The following is a 23,481-nucleotide window of genomic DNA, read 5'->3' on the forward strand; positions in this document are numbered from 1 at the left end:
ATGTCAGCAGTATAAGGGCAAAGACTTGGTCTATTTTATCTCCTACTATCCTGTGTGTCTACAACATTGCCTGGTCTGTGGACGCCTCAGAAAGAGTGTGGAATGTAGGTATTTCTGAATCTCTTAGCACATGTTTTGAAAACAGGGTGGGCATTTAGTAAGAGCTGATAAACGAGAAGGCAAATGTCTAAAGGGCCACAAAATTCATAATATTGGCATAACCCCAAGAATAAATCATCCTCTAGTGTTCTGTTGCATGATGGGGCCTCCTTTTTTTTTTTTAATATTTCTCAAATCTTCTGTGAAGAAAAGAGCTATAGTTCAAAAGAAGCACATTCTAAATCCCTTGCAAATGCATCCTACAGTAGAACCTTGTGCTGGATTAGTCACACACGTGGCCAACACTAAGCTACCAGTTCTAGGATTTGTCAGAGACTATACATAAACTCTGCTTCCGTTTAATTAGTATCTGAGGAGGGCTGCTTATAGAGTACTGGCCTTGGAAATGATGCAGACTCAACATCTCATGATCAATCTGAGGGACTAGTTTGAATTTTCTATGTGCCTGTGTCTTTGTATCCCATTTGCTGCTAGGATGGAGTAGAACAAGGGAAGGCCACTTATATCCGCTCTGGACAGGCTGTGAACCAGCTCAAAGGCAAGAGGGAAGGCCTCTCTTCTCTGGCCACAAGGGAAGTCAGCTCGATGATCTTTGAAGGCCTCCAAGTTCCCAGACATCATCCTGTCCTGTGTTATGAACATGTACATGCGGACACGCCTATGCTGCCCACACCTACAGATAGTACATGTAAATATGATAAAGGAGGTGGGTTTAAAATATATTTTTTTCTTAAAAAGAAATAACAGAAGTTATTACATGAAGTATGCCAATTCAACCTCAGAGCCTAGGATCTGATATTTAAAATCCGGCTTCTCTAAGAAAAAATAAAGAACACACATACATATGACATGGATATATACATACAAACAGACAGAGGGAGAGAGACAGAAAGAGATTGAGAGATTCTGCTCATTACAATGGCAGAATGTAGGGGAATGGGGAAGAGAGAGAGAAATGGAAGCAAAGAATTTAGTAATGCCTTAAAAAACCAATACTGCAGTGGCTCTTGCCAGCAGAACTGGGTGAGCCTTCCTTCCTATCAGCTGCTGTGCGGTGTGAGAATGGTAGGGGTAACAAATGCAGAGCACAGGCTGGTAGGTTTTCTGACCATAATCCAACAGCTGCTAGAGACTATGGCTGCATTCCACGGGGCATTTATGGGCTCACCAGCACTAGTCTATGACAATTTTATTTAATCATAAAAATATAATAGTAGTCAAATCTTTTTGTAGTTTCAGTTTACTGCTTTCTCAAGTAAAATAAATGGTCTCTCAGATTTCTTCTGCTTTCATCTCTCTGCTCTAAGAATAGTAGGATAAGGTTCCAATTAAGGCCCATTAAATGTTCACATTGATTCATGTGAACCATTTTCTAGTTTCTCTTCCTAACACAATCTCAGTGCATCTCGCAGCAATTTTAGTGCTTCTTTAGTTGGCTAAATACAGAGATGTATTTGGGTGTGCGGTCTTCTTCCTTCTGCTTCTGTGCCCACCTTCACTGCTTCCCAGACAAGCATAGACTGATTAGTTGTCAGGCAGGTTCAGCTGAGCCAGCCACACCTCTTGGGAAGGCAGCCAGTTGGCCAGAGGCAGACAGACTGTCCTGAGACTCCGTGGTGGCTGGGTCAGAGCAGTGTGTGAAATAACAGTCTAGAGACCTGGCTGTGAGAAGACAGCCTTGTGCTTTGGGTTCACAGAGGAACCTTGGAGGCAGGAGTCACATAGATGTCTCCATCTTCTCAGCAGATGGGAGAACATAGTCTGACAGCGCAGATAACCTACTTAAGATGGTATTAAGTGTCAAAGCTGACTTGAATGGATATGGGGGCTTTTCTCATTAGGAGCAGGGAATCTGGAGGGAGACAACAGTAGTTCCAGTGATATCACAGGTTAGCATTTGCTCTGGGCTAGGGAATGTGCTAATTGCTAAGCAACTGATTTAATTCATTGTGCATAACAAACACATGGCATGTTATTAACAAAAAAGAACATACACAATGGGGAGGTAAGTGGCTTGCCTAGGATCACAGAGCTGCAGAATTGAACAGCTGGTAATATATCCAATCAATATATTCATGGCCAAAGACTATGTTCTTTTCATCAAGCTTCAAGAGCAAACTATTTTTTTTTTAAGATTTATTTTATTTATATGAGTACACCGTAACTGTCTTCAGACACATGATGAGGGCATTGGATCCCATTACAGATGGTTGTGAGCCACCATGTGGTTGCTGGGAATTGAACTCAGGATTTTTGGAAGAGCAGTCAGTGCCCTAAACTGCTGAGCCATCTTCCCAGCCCAAGAGCAAACTATAAAATAATCTCTTAAAGCAGGAACCTAATGAGGATTCCAACACATCAGGTGCTATGAGGTGGCAAAGCTAACAGTAGACTATAATGCTATGATGGTTTTCCCTGACAACCTCATTAGATTGAGAGCTACTGAGGATTTTAGTTAAACATGTGTGTGTGTGTGTGTGTGTGTGTGTGTGTGTGTAAGGGCATTCACACAGATGATTAACTCAGGGTTGAGAGGACATGCCCTGAGTTTGAGAAGTAGCATCTCAGAGGCTGGTCCTGGATGATGGAATAAAATGTGAACAGAAAAGTCCACTTGCAGAGGTACAATTTTTGCTTCTTGGCTGCCAAAAACTAAGTATGTCTGTCTGTTTTATCCTAATTGTCCACTATGCCTCAGACCTGCAAAATTAGCATCACCTGGGCAATGATCAGGTCTGCTACAGAGTCAAGCAGTAATGACCACTCCCCAAGCCTTGGACAGTGTCTATGGTGGACTCAAATTCCAGGGGGTAGGTGTGGGGGACTAGATCTAGGGCACTTTGTCATACTGATAAAAGTCTTGCCAACAACAGAAATCAGGATCAAGGAGTAGGATTGTTGCTGTGTCTACCTGCCCAGTGATTCCTGAGCCAAATTTGGAGGAAATCTGGTCTTTGGAGGAAATTTGGAGATGTAGGCTACAGAAGCCCTAGAATGCCATAAGCAGAGCTCCACTGGTCAACTCTGTTAGTTAGGAGCTGAGGATGTTGACAGGAATGTGGAGATTATAAACTGTCTATGAGATTTCAGATGAGAGTCAAGGACCAGAAGCTGTGTCTGTTACAGTCTGGTACAGTCTTACCTACATTATATCCATGCTATGAGACTTAATTCTTTTTCTTTCTTTCTTTTTCTTTTTTTGAGACATGGTTTCTCTGTGTAGCCATGGCTGTCCTGGAACTAACTCTGTAGACCAGGCTGGCCTTGAACTCAGAAATCTGCCTGCCTCTGCCTCCCAAGTGCGGAGAGTAAAGACGTGTGCCACCACTGCCCAGTGAGACTTAATTCTTTTTATAGACAGGAAACTGAAGTCCAGAGATGGGCAGTGACTTGGTCAGGGCCACAGATATAGAAAGACACTAGTGCAGCCATTATGGCTCCTTCTGGGACTAACAATCATAATATCAAATTTCCTTATTTCAGGAGACCTTGATTAAAGACTAGACCTTTATAGTCTATTTCTGGGTATTTTTACTCAAAAAGTTCCTCCGTGACCAAAGGCATAGACTCAGAAAAATTTGATTTACTCCATAAAAATTTATATAGTGCAACTGGCTTACAGGTTCAGTGTGTATATATATGGGCAAGCCCAGGGGGTGGCATTATTAGGAGGTTGTGGCCTTGTTAAAGTTGGTGTGTCACTGTGATCGTGGGCTTTAATGTCCTCATCCTAGCTGTCTGAAAGTCAGTCTTCTCCTAGCAGCCTTCAGATGAAGACATAGAATTTGCAGCTCTTCCTGCACCATGTCTTCCTGGACACTGCCATGTTCCTGCCTTGATAAAAATGGACTGAACTTCTGAACCTGTAAGCTAGCCCCAATTAAATATTGTCCTTAGAAGAGTTCCCATGGTCATGGGTCTGTTCACAGCAGTGCAGTCTTTTTTTTTTTTTTTTTTTTCCGAGACAAGGTTTCTCTGTATAGCCCTGGCTGTCTTGGAACTCACTTTGTAAACCAGGCTGGCTTTGAACTCAGAAATCCGCCTATTTCTGTCTCCCAAGTGCTAGGATTAAAGGCGTGTGCCACCACGCCTGGCTAGCAGTGCAGTCTTAACTAAGATTGTCTATCTATCTATCTATCTATCTATCTATCTATCTATCTATCTATCTATCTATCTATCTACCTACCTACCTATCAATCATATGTCACTGCACTAAATTTGCGTAGGAAAAGTCACAAGTGATGAGGGGAGTGAAAGGTCTTTTGCTTGGATCCTGTGGAGGGAGTGAATTTGTTATACATAGCGAGAGTTAGTGGCAGGCAGCCTTCTTCATTTCAATTGTAGGCACATCACTGATGTACATATTTAGGCAAATATTATTCTTAATGATATACTTCTGTCTTTCAAATCCCATGTTTTTCTTTGGTACTGTAATACTGATAACCTGGCTCTAAAATAGTTATATTACTGAAATTCTTGGGCTTTTCCTTAGACATGACATACTTCTACCTTCTAAAAGGAGCTATAGCTATCATAGGGAAAAATGTAGAAAGGTGAAGGCTCGTGTGACAGGTCAAGAATGAGGTGCTGACTCTGGGAGGACAGGAAGGCCCTGAGTGATGGACACGCTCTTCACTCTCAGCCCAATGCAGCAGCAGATGCTTCATGGACTAGATGAGGTCAGTGGAGTGTACCAAGTAGGTGGGACCCAGGATGGATCATCTGCCTTTGAGAAAGACAAAGAGTAAGAAAAGGATGTTTGAGAAGGACTTAGGCCAGGTCTGAACACTCACTCTAAAAGCTGGGCTGTGATTCGGGAAACTGCTAGGCAAGCTGCCATTCTCAAAACACAACTGAAGCCAGGGATACAGAGCTCAGCAGAAGAGTACTTGCCTACCATGTATGAAGCTCTGATTTCAAGCCCTGACATTGCAAACAAATATAATATAAACAAAATAAGACAAAACTCTAGAAAGGGCAGTGAGATGGCCCAGCCAGTAAAAGTGCTGGCTGCCAAGCCTGTGTTCCCAGAACTCACATGGTGGAAGGAAAAAACTGACTCCCACAACTGTTGTTTGATTTATACACATACACAGAAATTAAAAAATAAATTAAAATTAAACACCACAAAGGAAAGTCTGAGGCTGTAGCTCAGTGGCAAAATATTCTGCTAAGCAATTGCAACAAATGACAACCAAGCCTTTCTTAACAGCAGATGGAGTAAAATGGAGAAATTACTTATGTAGAAGAAATGGCAAGAGTACAGTAGATTAAAACATTTGCCAGGTATGGTGGTGCACACGTTTAATTCCAGCATCCAAGAGGTAAAGGTGAGAGGATCTCTGTGATTTGGAGGTCAGCCGGATCTATACAGTGAGATCCTATCTCAAAACAAACAAGTCCACGGTGGTGGCGAACGCCTTTGATCCACGCACTCTAGAGGCAGAGGCAAATAGATCTCTGAGTTCCAGGTTAGCCAGGGCTACACAGGAAACCCTGCCTTGAAAAACAGTAACAATCCCTCCTCCCCCCTCAAAAAAAACCCAAACAAAGCCAAAACAATAATAACTACCCAATCAACCAAACAAATTAAAAAAAAAAAAACAAACTGAAACAAAAACAAGAACAAATAAAAAATTAAGTCATCAAATGACTGGAAAAGACACACCACACAATCACACAGAACCCCACAAGCCTCTCTTCCTGTCCTGAAATTCCTAGGAGCATCCAGGTGCCTTTTTATTTATTTATTTTTTTGGGGGGTTTTTGAGACAGGGTTTCTCTGTGTAGCCGTGGCTGTCCTGGAACTCACTTTGTAGACCAGGCTGGCCTCGAACTCAGAAATCCACCTGCCTCTATCTCCCGAGTGCTGGGATTAAAGGCGTGCACCACCACGCCCAGCTCCAGGTGCCTTTTATACGGGTGCAGAGCATACAATTACATGATCTATATCCCAGCTTGTTGAATTATGAGATCATGACTTTATTATGAGGTCATATAAATGACTGAGGTGACTGAAAAATATGGCAACAGGAAAAGGCTTTCAACATGCGATGATCAAACATTAATGCAAAATTCAAATGTGATGACTCCAAGGTGACTGGGGCAGCAGTTTCCTATGCACCTCCACTGTCACTGTGATTCTGAATATAAACCTGTGCACTTTTAGCTACACATATACCTTATACCCCCAGCATCAACAAATATACCCAAAACACCTTGGCTCCAACTCAAGGCTATTATATTTGATATGAAATAAAGTGTTTTTACTGTACAAGCAAAGTTTTCTGCTCTTTCGGAAACATAATGGTTTAATTACAGAAAATAAAGACTTTTAATATTTTCCTACTGTCATGTAAGTATCAAATTAGTGAATCTTTGAATTGTGTTCTAATGTTTGATTTTAAAAACTGCTGTTGGAGTTGCTAAGGTGAATTTCATAAAAGAAAAAAAAACCCTATGAAATGAATTTGTCTTCATTTTAGGACAGAATTTCCTATAATTTTAAGGGCCTGAAACATACTTTTTTTAAAAATTAATTTTATTTCTGAGATTACATTTAATTACATATCTTCTGTCCCTTTCCTCCCTCCAGATCCTTCCATAAACCCCTTTCTCCTCTCCTTCAAATTCAAGACTTTTCCCATTGTTATTACATATAGATTATGTACTAGCATATACACATATAGTCCTAAATGCAACCTGATAAATAATGTCACTTGAATGTTTAAGAGTTGGCCTTGTGGGACTGAACAACTAGTTGGTGTGCTTTTCCCTGCGGAAAGCCATATCTCCCACTAATCATACCTTTGCCATTTTTCACTATATATGTATATGAAGTGATGGTCTTAATACCGATATTTATAAGTATCATCAACTCTGAAAACTGTTGAAGATGTTCTATGATCTGCAGTATCAAATATTCAGCCAATATTTAATTATTTATGTAAAAATAAATAGGTACACCCATCTAATTAGAACCACATTTGCTATAGTTCTTTTTTTTTTCTTTTAGATTTTTTAGACAGGGTTTCTCTATGTAGTCCTGACTGTTTTGAAACTCACTCTGTAGACCAGGCTGGCCTTGAACTCAGAAATCTGCCTACCTCTACCTCACAAGTGCTGGGAGTAAAGGTGTGTTCCACCACTGTCCGGCTGCTTCAGTTTTTAGTAAATAGTAAACTTATATTGTCCAAGGATTGTTTCAAAATAAATTTCTTTATGATTTATTATCAGTAACTGTTTGATTTCAATACCTATTTTATATACTTACCCACTCTGGGTCATGAAACAATTTCTTGGACAAAAAGGGGTCCTGAGTTGAGAAAGTATAAGGCTATGATCTTTCTTCCTGGTAATACAGAGAGGCTGGATGGGACAGGTGGGCCAAAGTCATCTTTGTTTCAGTTATCATAAGATTGAAGCTGAGGTACCTGGACTTTATCAGACTTTTCCTAATGAGAAAGGCACTCACTAATCAAAATGAATATTGAAAGGTGCTTATTCCCATGACAGTAATATTCAGGCAGTCATACAATCTTTCATTTGAGTTAATTTAATTATCAGACCAAATTTAATTATCCAATACAATGTAAATAAAGTGAGGAGCTGACAGCACATATTAATTATGTTCATTATAATAATTAAATGGGAAAGAATTTAGAAAGTCATGAAAATGTAAATACAGAGAAGCTTTTGATTAAAACATCATTTTAATTAGATACTGTAAACCTATAGGAAACGGATGATTGGCTCTATCACAGACAGGGCATTGGTTTTGATTATCTGGCTTACTCTTCTGAAGTGATCTGTGGTGTCCTGGGGCTCAGCCCTTCTAGTTAATTGACTAAGTGGCAGCAAGTAAAAAAAGCAAAATCCTTTATGCAAAGCAGTCACCTAATGAGACAGACGTGGGCTGCAGCAAAGGTCTCAGGACCCCTGTCTTGTAGAGAGACATACTGTTTCTCCAGGAGGAGATGAAGGGTCCTCTCTGGAAAACCATGCCCTGCAGATTAACATGACACTTACCTGAACTAAGAATCACCACTTCTCCCACCAGACTGAACTGATTCCCCGAGAAGAGGGGTGTGTGAGAAGGGGTACCACTGAGCCTGCCTATGAGGTGGCTGCGCAGATGACCTTCTAGGGTAAAAGCTCCACAGACATGGAACTGGGGCAAGAGCTTACAGCTGCTCTTACTAGCTCTCCTTAGCAAATGTTCACTTAGCAAATTTGTGGTTTTGTGGGAAAGGGAACTAAGAAGTTCCGCTTTAAAAGAAAGAAAATACCCACCCTTTTAACAGCAGAAAAGCCCCCAATTTCACTGGATACAAGTAGTTGTCACCTCAGTGACTGTGGCTGTCTGCCTTATGCTCTTCTCTATGTAGCCTAACCCACAGAGCCTGGCACAGATCCTCACTTGGGCCAGGGGACACAGCAGACAGAACAACTGTGGCTGGTGATGGCATGGCTCACCCAGTTTCCCAAGTCACCTATTAGAAGTCTGCTGTGCCTGCCAATGGTTCTTGTTCTCCTCAGTTTACACTGGAGAAGCTGAGGGATAGTGAGCTTTAAATTACAAGCTGCCACAAAGTGTCCAGCAGCTTATAACGCCATCTGGTGCTGCCAGGATCTGGAGGAGAGTAGGGAGGATCTAAAAACCACAAATCCAGGTGTAGAATCCCCCTGAAATCAGATGCTGGTCTCTCTATGGTCCTAGTCTCAGACTTTAATGTCACAGGCTCAAGGCATATCTCAGCACAGTCTTTTCTTTTTTTAATCATGTGAAATATACATAACATATAATTTAGCAGCTGAAACATTTTAGCCCTACAATTTAGCAGCGTTTTATACACACACACACACACACACACACACACACATGAAAACACACAAACATACATGAGAACATACACAGACATGCACTGACACATGTACACACATGTGTAGATGTCACTGCTCTCCAGAACTATTCTACTTTTCAACAGTCACAGATCCATGAACCTAAAGGGAGGATTCATCTAAGATTACATATGCAGGGTAGAAGCAGAGGTGAGCTAAAACTCAGGCACTCTACTTGCTAAATTATGTCTGGTATTATTTATAACTTCCTAGAATCTTTATGGGTTTCCCCGAGTGAGACACACACATTATGCCCAGAAACCCCATACTGGCATTTGGCGGGCAGGAATTGCTGTCCAAAATACACGCAAGTGGCCACCATCAGATGGGCCCATTACACCTGACTTAAGTGGCCACCATCGGATGGGCCTGTTACACCTGACTTCAGTCTCCTAGTGCTTTCCTTTGTTTCAGGAGGTTTAACTTGCCTCTTAGAATACTGTTTCCTACCTACCTATCTGAGGCAGGGATTGACCTTGTACTGATGACTGCACTGTAGTGCTGATGAGGTGAGAGACAGCACCTGGGCACAATAGCAACAAGATCTCCACAGGACAAGGTGATGCTTAGAAATTACATTGCTACAAATCTCTGCTTTTTAGAATCTTCTTACAATCTTTTCTATCAGTTGTTAATTTCTTTTGTATTTTAAGATGTTCTGTTTTCTCCTCATAAAGTTGTGTTGTATTTCCACAACTGTCACAGAGTTGGACTGGGTTCTCTGATTCAATAGATGATCGGTTTAGCACCTTGCCTTTGTGGGAGGCAAGGTATCAAGACACTAGCTCTGGCATTTTTCACTCTTCTAATTTTGTCCTTTGAGTGACATTGCCTCTCAACCGTGACCTCCAAAGCTTACTGCCACCACCTTTTCCTCTCTCCCCTCCTACCCCATGGTTTCTCTACCCATTTCAGCTGCTTTCTCCTTATTCCTCCAAATATATGTTCCCCTGCTCCAGTCTTTGTTCTCTCTGCTGAGATCAACTAAAGTATGGGATGTTAAAATGGAGGACGACTGTGTGAGCTAGCATCCGTAGACAAACTCATAAACCCCACAGAAGTCTGAATCCATAACTTATCATAATAGAGATGATTTATGCAAAAAGCTTCAAAGCATAGCAGCATGAAATGTACTGTAAGAATGAAACTTCTTGGTGTAGAATTGCTAAACGACACACTCACAAACTGCACAGCTCTTTACAAGTGCAGCAGAGGGTCATGATATATCGCATCAACCACTTACATATAAACCAGGAAATTGTTAGGTAAATTATCAATGTCCACATACAGTAAAGCCATTAAAATGATATTCTGGTATAAAATAAAGTGTAGAAAGCAGGACATGAATACATGTGCGATATGACTTCAGCTACATAAAATTGTTCATTAAGAAGACTCTGGAAGGAAACCTGTGAGTGACTATTACAATGGGCTTCCATTTTATTCTTTATATTTGCCATATCTTTTTCATAAAAAATATGGAATCCTTTGTGGTCATAACCACGAGAAGAAACTTTAAGGTGAGATAAAAGTCATTCAGGATATTGGTCCACACAAAGCAAAGAAACCCACACAGGGAGCCCCCTCACCAATCGTTTCTCCAGTAGTTTTTAAAAATTTTATCAATTTATGGGTTTGGTCCTTAGAGAGGACAAAAACTTGGCTGTTTTCAAGTAGTTTCCTAAGTATTTCCACAGTGGGAGGCAACAAACAAATGCCTCTGGCAACGAGGTTTGGGAATAGGAAAAAAATATTATGTTTATATGTATGTATATATACATATATACATATGTGTGTATATATATATACACATACACACACACATATATATATATATATACAAATATATATAATTTCATCTAAGCACCTAAATCTTCTACATTTTAACCACAAGAATTTTTTTCAAATGTACTGTCCATTCCTTGCCCTTACAGAGAATGCACCGAAGGCCCACTTTGCCCCCATGTTTACCAAGGGCTGAATGCTTCTATGAACCTACATGTCTGTGATTCTAGTCTCCTGGGCCTATCTTGTTCTCTCTCATCTCTTCCTACTCATTAGACACGTACTGGCAGCTCTCGGTGTGCAACTTCTTGCCTTGTACTTGGCTATGACAGCACACTCATCTCTTCTGTCTTCCTCTAGGGTGCTCTAGGCTGAAAAATCTAATAGTCACATTTATTTTAGATGTGCTTAAACTAAAAACCAGTGAGCTTAGAGTAAAAGTTAGTGGAATGTTTAGATATTTTTCTCAGCTATAATCTATACAATCAACTTTCTGTCTAGATAAAGCTATATAAATGAGGCAGTTAAGAATTAGTTTGATGTGTTAGTTGTGCCATGATTTATTTAAAAAATAAAGTAAAAAGAGAAAGAAGGTACCTCATTATCTTCTTCCAACTCATAACAAACATTCCACTTTCATAAAGCAGGAGAATGCATTCACAGAAGCCCTACTCAGAAACCAAATAAAGTAGCCATGAATAGAATTATGCCTGTCTCTCAAGTAGGAGATGCCAGAACCTTGCCTTCTTAACTTCTGCCCAACGATCTGGAAGCCTCTGGACACTCAGACAGAGCAAGGCCAAGGCCAGCTTTATGTTTGCTAAGTGATCTGAGTCGAGAGGTGCGGATGCTTCCTTATCACAGCAAGAGGATTGGCATCCATATAGTGTGGGAGTTGAAACTTTCTGTACAGGAGGGAAAAGATGATTCTATGTACTTTAAAAATATTTTACTAAAATATCTTACCTTCATAGCTTTAAGAGGAGGTCCTTGTGCTATCTGGTGTAGATCAAATATCCTTTTAGAGATAAAGCCAGCAACATATCCTGGGAGCCTGGTTAAAGGCCTTCATACAGGACAGATGGGTTCCAGCAGGCTAGCCTGTCTTTTCTCACTCCAATACCTCACACCCTCAGTGCTGGGAGTCATCTGAGGTACCTTCCAGAGGCTCTTACCTGGTTATCTGGGTGGTTGACAGTGAAGTAGCCCACACAGACGATGACCTCATGGAGGAGGCTTTCACAGGAGACTTGACTGCAGTGGCCTAGCAAGGAGCTAGCCATGTGCCGGAATGCAAGGGACAAGCCCTCTGCCCCTACAACAGACTGACAGACAAGGAACAGTTAAAATCTCCAGCCTAGGGAAAGCTGGGGCTGTACATTATACAGCAAGTGCAGGCTTTGCACACTCTGTTATGTGGCTAGAGGGGCATTATCCTCCCTCCCTCCTTCCTTTCCTTCCTTTCCCTTCCTTCCTTCCTTCCTTCTTCCTTCCTTCCTTCCTTCCTTCCTTCCTTCCTTCCTTCCTTCCTCCCTCCCTCCCTCCCTCCCTTTCTCCCTCCCTCCCTCCCTTCCTATACTTAGCATGCATTAAATAACAGAGTTCCTGTTCTTAAAAAAATGAAGAAAAGGGACTAAAGGTACAAGTTATAGAGGTTCATAACTTTCAAACAGCATGTCAAATTTGCATAAGCCTGGAGCTTAATTTATTTTTTAAGTTTCTATATTAATTTTATTGAATTTTTAATATATTATATCTGTTTACCCTTTCCAAACTCTCCTAGAATCTTCCTATCCATGTCCCCAGGATTTCCTTCTTTTAAAAACAAAAACAAACAAGAAACACATATAACCTCCTAAATGGAAACCAAAATATACAAACAAAGGACCATTAAGAAAAAAAAAAAGCCCAAATGAAGCAATATGAGAGAAAAAAAATCTAAAAAAATATCATGAACCTGACTATTATACTCTGGGCAGCAATTAGTTCAGGGGTTCATAATCTAATAAATGATCAAAATCAATGTAATATTTAACCTGAAGGACAGAAGCTAGAGCAGAACAATGCCCACAACACATGTATTCAACACACACTCCACCAAAGCATTTATTCATTCCATGCCTAATAACTTATGTTTTCTCATTAGACAAGAATTCTTATATAGAAAAGATATAGAAGCATAAATTTTAAATTTCATCTGTGAATGTACTGTGTAAGCTAATTTCTATTAGCTTTTATTCTGAAGGATAAACTACTTTCTTGTACACAGCAAAGACACTGTAGTGTTTTGTAGTCTTTGAGGACTGTACCCAGGGCCTTGTACATCACGAAAAGATACTCCATCACTGGGCTGTGTCCCCCACCTTTACGTAGAGAGAAATACCCACTTCTAATTATTTACTTATGTTCAAACTGAAAAAGAAATCTAAATAAGAATTAATTATTATTCAAACAAATAGTGCTCTAAAACAAAAGCTACCAAAAGAATGTAAAAAACCAAACCAAAACAAAAAATCTTTCCCCAAACTAGGGAGCCCTTTAGCTATGAGGCTTCTGGGATCTTTTCTCCAGACAGGCTATGGGCTGTCAGTGGTGGGCGACTTGGGAGGAGAATCTGAGTCTGCCTGTGCAGCCCGAAGCTTCTATTTAATAAACATGTCAAGCAGACAGAGCGACAGGAGGGCAAAGGGGAGAGGCGAAGCCCACAGAATACACTTGCAGCCCACACTGGAATGAAGCACTGCTGCCGGCCTGTGGGAAACACACAGTTTTAAAACTCTTCTCTTTATTTGAGGTCTTGTTGGGTTTGAAACCAGGTCAGATGACTGTAGCTTGGAAATTTCATTTACTTGACTGTCTAAATTGCGTGAAAGAGCCCTGCAGGTGGGCACTGCTATAGTGCTATAACTGCTAACTTTAAGAGTGTCTTCTAAAAAAAAAAAAAAAAAAAAAGAGTGTCTTCTGTCACATTCTATTGCCCCAAGACAACCCCCACCCCAAGTATTTTTCAAGCCCCAGACACTTCAGGAGGGCTTTGCTCCTTTAAATCAAGTCTTGACACCTTCTCAGTTCAGCCCTTATTTAATTAGTCTCGTCCAGCATTCTGTGACCTAGTGCCCTCTGTTTAACCTTCCCTGATAAGAGCAGGTCAAAGGGCATGTATGTTTGAATATAAAAATCAAACCAATTTTTCAAGGAAACTATATTTCCTTTCCAGCCAGAATTAATTGCCAAGTCAGTACATTGATTTGTTTCTTGAGACCACCTTCAATTGTTAAAAACTGTCATGACAAATGCAATATACAGTATCATTGACCTCCAGGCCACTTGTGCCAATATGATTTCAGAGTGAATTCACATTCTTTGCTGAGAAAGAGATATTTTAACAGCCTTATTGGTACATGATAAAAATGTTCTAATGGATAACTCTTTTATTGTTATCACATGACAAATTTTCACACAAAACAAGCACACAGATGTGTGGCTCTGAAGAGGAGAGAAACATGAATGCTACACTTGGCACTTTCTGATTCAACATCTCCCAGGACACTGAGCAGACACTTCAACTTCACAAGCCATACAGAAAGGAACTCAATGATAGCATTCACAGAAATGCCCAGCAAGTGGGCTGCCAAAGGTGGGCCAGGAGGGGGTCAGTCCTTGTATCCGGGGCCTAGTATACACTAACCAGCACAGTGCCATTATGTAATCTTATTTAACCTTCTGTATTGTGAGGTAGATGTTTCTAATTTGCTTTAGATGAGGGTACTGGATCTTCATGCTCAAATGGCTTGTCCAAGGCCATACATTTTATGGTGGTGGGACTGCTTAGTGGGGTCAGCCCAACTCTAAGCTCAGGGGTCTGATGAGCATGAGTCTGTGGCACTTTGAATCCTGTGATACCTGGAGGTGTGAGGGGGGGAATCAACATGCTCCTCATGTCACCTTATCTCATTCTTTAGTAGCTTAGGTCACCTGCCTCAGCTCAGTTTGTTCTTTAGTTCCTTCTAACCTTTTATGATCACCTCTGCGTTTTCTCAAGTCAGGTCCATGCTGAGATGTCCATTTTCCTTCACTCCACTGGAAATCTCTTTCCCCATCCCTCATGAAATCTTACCTTTGACATGAGGTTGTTTCTGTGAACTAGAACATGAGTTTTTCTGATCAAGAAAATAGTATTTTCTTCCCAAACTCACTCACTGCTATACAGTATAAACACCTGTATATTCATTTGAAATTGCATATTTGATCATCAGTGGTGTCTATGTGACAGATGTCATAGAACTTGTTAAACAGTGGTGCAATTTATAAATGCCCTTAAATATTTGAAATTACCTATGTTTCTCTTTCAATCTGGGAGGCTTATGAGTGATCCAACTAGTGTGTGTGTGTGTGTGTATTTTGTTTTTGTTGTTTTTTGAGACACGGTTTCATGTAGTCTTCTCTAGCCCCTAGCTCATTATGTAACTGAGGTCTTGAACTCTTATCTTCTTGCTTCCTCCTCTTCCTTTCCCCCCCCCCCCCCCCCCCCGCCAATTCCTTCTTTCCAACCATACTGGGCTTTAAAAATTATTATTATTATTATTTTTAAAAAGATATAGTAATTTGTGTGTACACACAAGTACTTGCAATGCATGTGTACATGTACCAAATGCATGCCTGGTACCTACAGAAGTCAGAAGAGGCCATGTGATCTCCTGGAACTGAACTTGCATATGGCTGTCAACTTCATGTGGGTGCTGCGAACTAAGCTTGAGTCCTCTGCAGGAGCGGCCTGCAATTTTAACTACTGAGTCCCCTTATCATTATTTTTGAGATAGGGCCTAAAAGTGTGATACAGGCTGTCCTCAATTTGTTGTAGTCCTCTTGCCTCAGTTTCCAAGTACAAAGGTATATACAAGTATATGACTTTTGAAACTAGATCATAAAAACCCATGCAGCTGCTGTCTGGTTCTTTTAGAACACTTGCTTTCCAGAAGTTTCCTCTTAGGACCCCCTCCCCCCCCAGGACTCTGACATTATAATATTTGAGAAACCTGAATTATATAGATAGGCTGTATACAGGTACTCTGGCTGATGGTCCTACACAGACATAGTCTTAGAGGTATCCCAGGCATCAACCATAACTGAAGGAGCCTCTGGATAATTTCAGTTCCTACTTCTACAAGGTACAATTACCCTCCCTTTTTTTTTTTTTTTAACCTTTGTGAGTCTCTTGGCTGAAGTCTTGCCATCATGCAATAGAGCTAAGCCATCCTCATGAGATATGAAGAGCCCTATAGGATTTCTGAACTCACAGAGTCTGAGATCACAATAAAACTGATCACACTGCTATTACTTATTTTATTAAGTTTAAGTATTTGATTTTAAATGCATAAAAATAACTGGTTTAGGTATATACTTTTTCATAATCTATGGTAACGAGAAGATCATTTTATTTGATGGGAAGACTACTGAACTCTATATTCTGAGGTCCTCAGATAAACAAATAAATGTCATATGCAACCAGAAGTAAGACTCACTGACATTTTCTGGAGCAGATATCTCTCATTAGGTGTGCCTGTAAACTACTCCAACTGTGCAGACTGCAGAGAATGGCAAAGGCTACTTCAAGTGCTCTGGAAATAGAAACACATTAATCCTTCAGAAGGGACTTCTGTTCTTGTGATGGATAAAGTAACTCTACAAAGTTGAAAAATACAAGCTCCAATGATACCACTCACTAACTTTGTTTCTGAACAGAATCCTAGGGAGCCATTAATTAACTGAACGTGTGTCATCAGTTTCACAAGAGAAGTGTTTCATCTGAGGATACTAGAGATCAACTATTTTCACACAATACAGCTCTAAAGCCCCTTTTCCTCTTAGTAAGTAATTCATCTAAATTATGGGTTCATCAGCTGCCAAGTTTGTTCCCTTTTTAATGAAATCACTCGACAGTTAATAAATGGACAGGGAAAGTCTATTCCTTGGGGCTTGCTCTATAACAGGTTCAGTGTTTTTGAAAATTAAATTTCCTACTTGAAAAAACTCTGTTTTTAAGCTGACAGTGTGGTATTATAGGAAAAAGCCATTTTCTTCCTTTAGCTATAAAAACTAAAATTACAGGGGTTTATACAGTTATATATAAATGCACTTTACTTTGGACACAAATCAGTTAAATCATCCTTAGAGTTATATCAATCAAAATAATTAAGCAATTTTGGTTCTATTTCTATAAGAAACCATTAATTTTATTAATATTTAAATGTTGATGAGATGATAATACCTTTATCTAAAGAATTTAAGGTAGAAGATTTATAAGTGGCAGTGTGGCATAGATTAAATTTAAGGACCATAGAGTCATGGGTAACAAGTTTTGTTTCAGCTAAATAGGAATTTAGGCAAATTACTTATTTGCCAGCTTCTCCATCTGTAAAATGGGTACAATAACAGTTTTCATCACAGTTATGAGAATAAATGAGAAAGCACATTTAACATTCAATGTGACCAGAAACCACATAACTCTACAAAACAGTTTAAAGAATGGTATATACATTTTATAATTCTACTTATTATAATCTGGGGTCTCATATTACAAAGAGGAACTCCCCATAACTTTTTGGAAACTGGAGAGATGGCTCAGCAGTTGGAAATACTAGTTGTACTCCTAGAGGACCCAAGTTTACTTCCTTGTACCCATATGGTGGCTAACAACTATGTAGAGCTCCAATTTCAGAGGGGATCTGACACCCTCTTCTGGTACCAAGCACACATGTGGTGTATAGACACACATGAAGGAAAAACATACAAATGGAAATAAATCTTAAAAAAAGTTTTTAAAGGTGCTGGGGAGATATCTCAGTGAATAAAGTATTGGTATGGAGAAATGAAGACCTACTCTTAGCTTTCTAGAACCTGTATAAGAAGCCTGGCATGCCAATGAGTGCCTTAACACCAGTGCTGAGAGTGTGGGAGATAGGCACATCCAGGGGGCTTGCCTGCAAGCAAGTCTGCCATAAATGGTGAGCCCCAGGTTCAGTGAGCCAGGCATTGTGACACACACCTTTAATCCCAGTACTCCAGAAGCAGAGGCAGGTAGAACTCTGTGTGAGGCCAACTGGTCTTTGTAGGAGTCCCAGCCAAGACTACATAGCAAGACCCCAGCTGGTGGGGGTAATGGAGAGCAATAGAGGAGAATACCCAGCTTCTACTTCTAGCCTCCACATGCATATACAAGGAAACACACACACACACACACACACACACACACACACACACACACACGCACGCACTAACTTTTTGTTTGTTTTAAAACCAACCTGAACCAAGGTTTTAGTACCTGAAAAGCAGACAAATCAAGAATTGCAAAGCTGTTGAAGAAACGTAAACTCTGAATGGCTACTTGGATGGTGTTCTGGGTGTAACTGTCCTTGGGACTTGTGCCGGCGTCTGAGATGGTGCCATGGAAGAGGATACAGTAGAGCATATGCAGAACTCCAGCCAAGTCTGTGGCCTGAAGAGCAGCTGTCAGCCCTGTGGGATCCTGGTGATTATTGTCAAATATGCTGGAGGACCTGAGAAAGAAAACACAGCTCTTTGAGAAAAATCTAGCTAAAGGATGTTAGGATTTTTATCGGTTAATTGGAACACAACAAGCAGACTACTAAAAGCAAACCCTCTGAGTTGTGTAATAAGAAACAAGAGACCTCCAGGAACAAATGCAGCCCTCCCCACTAAGGGCACTGTGGCTTTCTTTCCTTCCCCTGGGAGATCAGCCTGGGCAGGAATGGTAACTGAGCACCAGGCAGTTGGTGCTGAGGTCGGTTACTGCCCTCACTTGGCAGCCTAGGATACTCCACTACCTCTAGTGCCAACATCTGGACAGACTACATAGAGTCTGTAAGAGCTTTGTGGGTTTGGAGATCCAAACACTGTAGTTCTCCTCCCTGGTTCTTCAGAAGGGATCTTCTCAGGGGAAGAAGCTACAAGGCAAGCAGACCTTAAAAACCCACAGCATAGCCATACACTGAGGGGAGATGCTTCAACTGTTTTTGCAGGTACTATTCTAGATTAAAACAGTATTAACAGATATATTGTGGAGGCCATGTCCCTAAACAATCAGATTCAGTCACTGAGGTATGTTTATTGATGAAATAGAAGAGGCAGTCCAGTGGTAAATCAATTTTTAAAGTCAACAGTGAGCCGGCAAGGTTCTGCTAAATCTCATTCCTGAACTAAGGCATACAAAGCATGTAGGACCAAGAGCATGCAGTCAAAGCAGATACCACAGTCAAATACTCATTATCACCGCATCCCTGGTTTCCAGGAAGAAACAACAGAGATTACTCTCTGAGGAAACACCCCTCCTTACCTCATTGCTAGTGTGCTTGATGGGGCCCTTCCTTATTTACTCTGGCACAAGGTGTCTAGGCCTAAGCTTAAACTGTACATTTGGTCTCCCTAGTTGTTCAGCACATGTCTCACTCAGAGCTAGCAAGCCGCAGAGGGCCACTTTTGCTTGGAAAAATTTCTCACTTTTCCTTTACTGGCTCTGAGAAGATGGAAGTTTTGGAGATGTGATAGACAGGGGTTATAGCTATGGCAGAGACAAACCCTAATGTTTCTTGGTGCTGTTCCAAGTGGGCCAGTTTCTGCCTTTTTTCATGAGACTTGGCTTTTTCTCTGGGAAGTTGTAAGGCTCTGCTCAATGTCTTTCCCTCATACGCTATCATCTGTACAGCTCTCAGCAGAAGTGCCCATGCTACCCCACTACCATGCAACAACACCCGTCCCAAGCTCTTAACATTAACAGGCTTTCCTTTATCAGTTGTCATCCCTTCAGGCTGGAATGTAGAAGGGAGAGAGGCATGAACGATCTATGGTTATCTCATTATCTTGTCCTTAAAACATTCAGAAGCTATCACTAATTAAGTAAGAACTAGGAGGGCTGGCTAGTGAATTTTTTGTCTAAAGAGATCATTTTATTGGTTTTAATTTGGTAGTTGCATTGAGTAGAGTTTTACTGATAACCCTAGCCAGCATTTAGGCCTCAGATATATTGTTTCAGGTATTGCTCAGAACACATCCACAAACCATGATGCATCCCCGTGTTCCTTGTGTTCTTCTCATGGGATGTGTTACCTCATGTGAAGTCTTCTCAGAGTTGGTAGGGAAGGTACAACTCTCACGCACAATGTAAGAACTAAACTTTTTTTTTTTTTTTCTTTTTTCCGAGACAGGGTTTCTCTGTGTAGCCCTGGCTGTCCTGGAACTCACTCTGTAGACCAGCCTGGCCTCGAACTCAGGAATCTGCCTGCCTCTGCCTCCCAAGTGCTGGGAGTAAAGGTGTGCGCCACTACTGCCCCGCAAGAACTACAACTTAAAGCAGTTCAAATGAGCTTCTTAAGTAGCAGAGGCAGGGGCCTGATGCAGACCTTATTACATATGCTCTGCCCAAGGACCAAAACATCCCCACAGAACAAGACGTGATTTTGTATTTTCTCCCTGCCTTTTCTTTAGACAGAATTTGCAACTGAATATTGTTAAACACAATACAGTTTTGTGTCATCATAAGGAGATACTTTGTAGTATGCTACTTAATAAAGATACATATTTTAAAAAGGATTTTGATTATAGCCACATTTAGAGCACTTTTTATAAAAATTGTTATTATCAGTTGGCCCTTAGTGCCATCAAAGTCAAAAGAATTAGGGGTCAAACCCTAACTATAGACATGAAAAGATATTAATTTATCTAAAGTTATTATATAGGTTCCAAAAAGAGACCCAGGTTTGGATAAAACTGACGACCTGCTCAAACAGAGTCAGAAGGCAGTTCTCCCTACAACTAATTCCTAGTCTACTTTCAGAATTCCGAGGATGCATGACTTCAGAGACAGAGTTTTACTATCTATGAATCTGAGTGCTTGATCCCCCCTTACTGTGCCTGCTACCTTAAACAGATTATTATCATACTGTAAATCAGACACTTAGGAGTACAGCTTCATTGCTAAAAACAAGGTCATAACCTTTCTTAGCAATTACAAAATGACATAAATTCACTATTTTTTTCTTCTGAAGAATAAATGCAAAAAGAACAACCAGTTAAACAGACAGAACAAAATAAATGCAAACAAAACTTCAAAGGGAAGGTCATCAGCATAGTGCTTCTCCTTTACCATCATGGGGGAGAGGCTGATCTGACAGCTAATGAAACAACACAGCGTCAGCCTTTAGTGAATATTCTCCTAAGGAAATAAAAGTGTTAGCTGAGGAAAATCAACCAAGCATTCAGGGACTGAGATGTGGAAATGGTTTAAAAACACATAGAATATTGCTTTAAGGAGAAGTATATTTCCTTAAAGTGAGCTCGCGGACTATAAAAATGCATGTATGGCTCCTGGCTTCCATGGACTAATGCAGACCTGAAGGGACATTGGGAAATATTTACTTTAACATTTTTTCAGTCAATCAAGCAATTAATATTAATCTATCTATCTATCTATCTATCTATGCACATGTGTATGTGTAGTATAACATACATGTGCAGATCAGATGACAACATTCGAGGGTTTTGAGGATCAAACTCAGGCAAGTGCCTCTACCTGCTTAGCCACCACACTGGTTCAATGTTTACTTTTGACTCAGCTTAAAATGCAAATAATTTGTCCATCAGCAGGCTCCTGGCTCCTGTTGGGTCTTAACTGTAAGTCTAGTCTCTTTAATCACAAATGTTGATAGTATAAGGCTTTATGCATATCAGCTATGCACTATAAAGTTTTCCTTAAAAATAATTATGTTATTAAGGAAAAAAAGATACAAGTTTTGTGTTGTGGGGGGCAGAAAAATGAGAATGGCTCTAGGAGGAATTGAGAGGAGGAAAGAATATGATCAAAATATGAACAATTCTCAAAGCTAATAAAAAATACTTTAAAAATACATGAAAGACGTTAAAAATCCGATGTGAAGTTCTGTATACCATACTTCAGAATTTAAAAGCTTTTCAATTTTTACTAGAACATGTTTTTTAATTTAGATTACAGGACTAGAGATTTTAGTGAAATATTTATCTGAAGTCACTACCACTAGATTTGAATAGGAGTAAGTATAAGTGGGCTGTCATTACTGCTATATAGCATCTAAAATCCAAACCTGCTTTATAGGAGCGTGTAGTAAGGCAAAAAAAAGCAGCAGTTTGTATGGGCATGAATCAAGGGCCATCCATTACATAGTTAGCCCTAGCTAGCCTAAAATGGCAGTGTGAATGTGTGTGTGCGTGCACATGCACATGCATGTGTGCAATTCTAAACTCTATAACCCCATTTCTCTCATTTGTTCCTAGTTTGTCTATGTTCATCTTCTTGGCTTCTGGCATGCTGTAGGGCTGGTGACCATCCAGACTATTCTCACAGCTTTGAGGATTTTGTTTCATTCAGCTTTTACTTCTAGAATCTCTGAGGCATCTTGTGAAACTTCCATTTCAGCCCCAAGTCATAAAACCACACTTAACAGTCTGCACAGTGTTGATATGGAGTGGGTTAAGTTTGTGCATGTCCCTATGAAGGATGAGAACACTGAACAAAAAAAGTGAGTTATTTCTCAGCAGAATTCCAGTTTTTGGCTCTTAAATCTTGGGATATTCCAAGAGAGACAATCTTAATCTAGTGACATCATCATATCTTAGGCTTTGTGTGAACATAAAACAAATGATGTTCTCTTAGGCACTCTGCTCAAAAGTCAAAGTGCCCGTGCTCCAATACAACAAATACTAAGAACTAAAAGGCAAGAAAGACTTGGCCCCTAAACTGGAGGAGGCTGTAGTCCAACAATGGTGGGTCTCTCAGCTCCCCATTAGTGCTAGAACAATTGTCACAATCTAGTGGCTCTAAACAATATGAATGTGGTATTTTATAGTCTTGGAAGTAAGAAACTGAAATAATAGATATCATTGTGCTAAAGTGAAAGTGTCACAAAATTTGTGTTCCCTCAGAAGGCTGCAGGGCAGAAGGAATAATTCCTTACTATCCCCAACTTCCAGGGCATACTCAGACCTCTCCAAGGCCCACAGTCCAGCATCTTGACATCTTTTGAATACAGGTATCTGTGTTTAATGCCAGCTGCCAGGTGCCAGCTGAAGGCTTTCTGGTGAAGAGTCCCTACATGGGGGATCTGAGCTTCTTCATGTGGTGGCTGGGCTTTGGAAGCCACCACATGAAGTGGTGGAGAAAAGAACATGAGGCCCATATAATCTTCACAAGACCAAGGGTCTGTCCTCCCATTGATGGCCGACTAGGCCATCCTCTGCTACATATGCAACTAGAGACACAAGCTCTGGGGCATACTGGTTAGTTCATATTATTGTTCCTCCTATAGGGCTGCTGACCCCTTTAGCTCCTTGGGTATTTTCTCTAGCTCCTTCATTTGGGCCCTGTGCTCAGTCCAATGGATGGCTGTGAGCATCTACTTCTGTATTTGCCAGGCACTGGCATAGCCTCAGTGCCAGGAAGCAGGAGTGGGTGGGTTGAGGATCAGGGTGGTGGGGGTGGGGGAAGGTATAGGGGACTTTAAGGAAAGGGGATAACATTTGAACTGTAAATGAAAATATCTAAAAAAAAAAAAAAAAAAAAAAAAAAAAAAAAAAAAACAAGAGACCCACAGCGCTGGGGAAATGAAGTGGTGAAAGGGGAAGGAGATT

At 40.5% G+C, this 23,481-nt stretch overlaps 1 protein-coding gene across 3 annotated transcripts in view; it reads right to left on the reverse strand.

The window, feature by feature from the left end:
- Scaper (S-phase cyclin A associated protein in the ER) overlaps positions 1-23,481 on the reverse strand; it is a 343,420-nt gene that overhangs the window by 16,346 nt on the left and 303,593 nt on the right. For all 3 annotated transcript variants that reach the window (XM_021171564.2, XM_029481364.1, XM_029481365.1), the window contains 2 exons: positions 18,128-18,362; positions 11,982-12,131 (listed from right to left, as the gene is read on the reverse strand). In XM_021171564.2, coding sequence (XP_021027223.1) covers positions 11,982-12,131; positions 18,128-18,362 — 385 coding nt within the window. The remainder of the gene's footprint in view (positions 1-11,981; positions 12,132-18,127; positions 18,363-23,481) is intronic.

This window comes from Mus caroli, chromosome 9, assembly GCF_900094665.2.
Source record: "Mus caroli chromosome 9, CAROLI_EIJ_v1.1, whole genome shotgun sequence".
Lineage (NCBI taxonomy): Eukaryota > Metazoa > Chordata > Mammalia > Rodentia > Muridae > Mus > Mus caroli.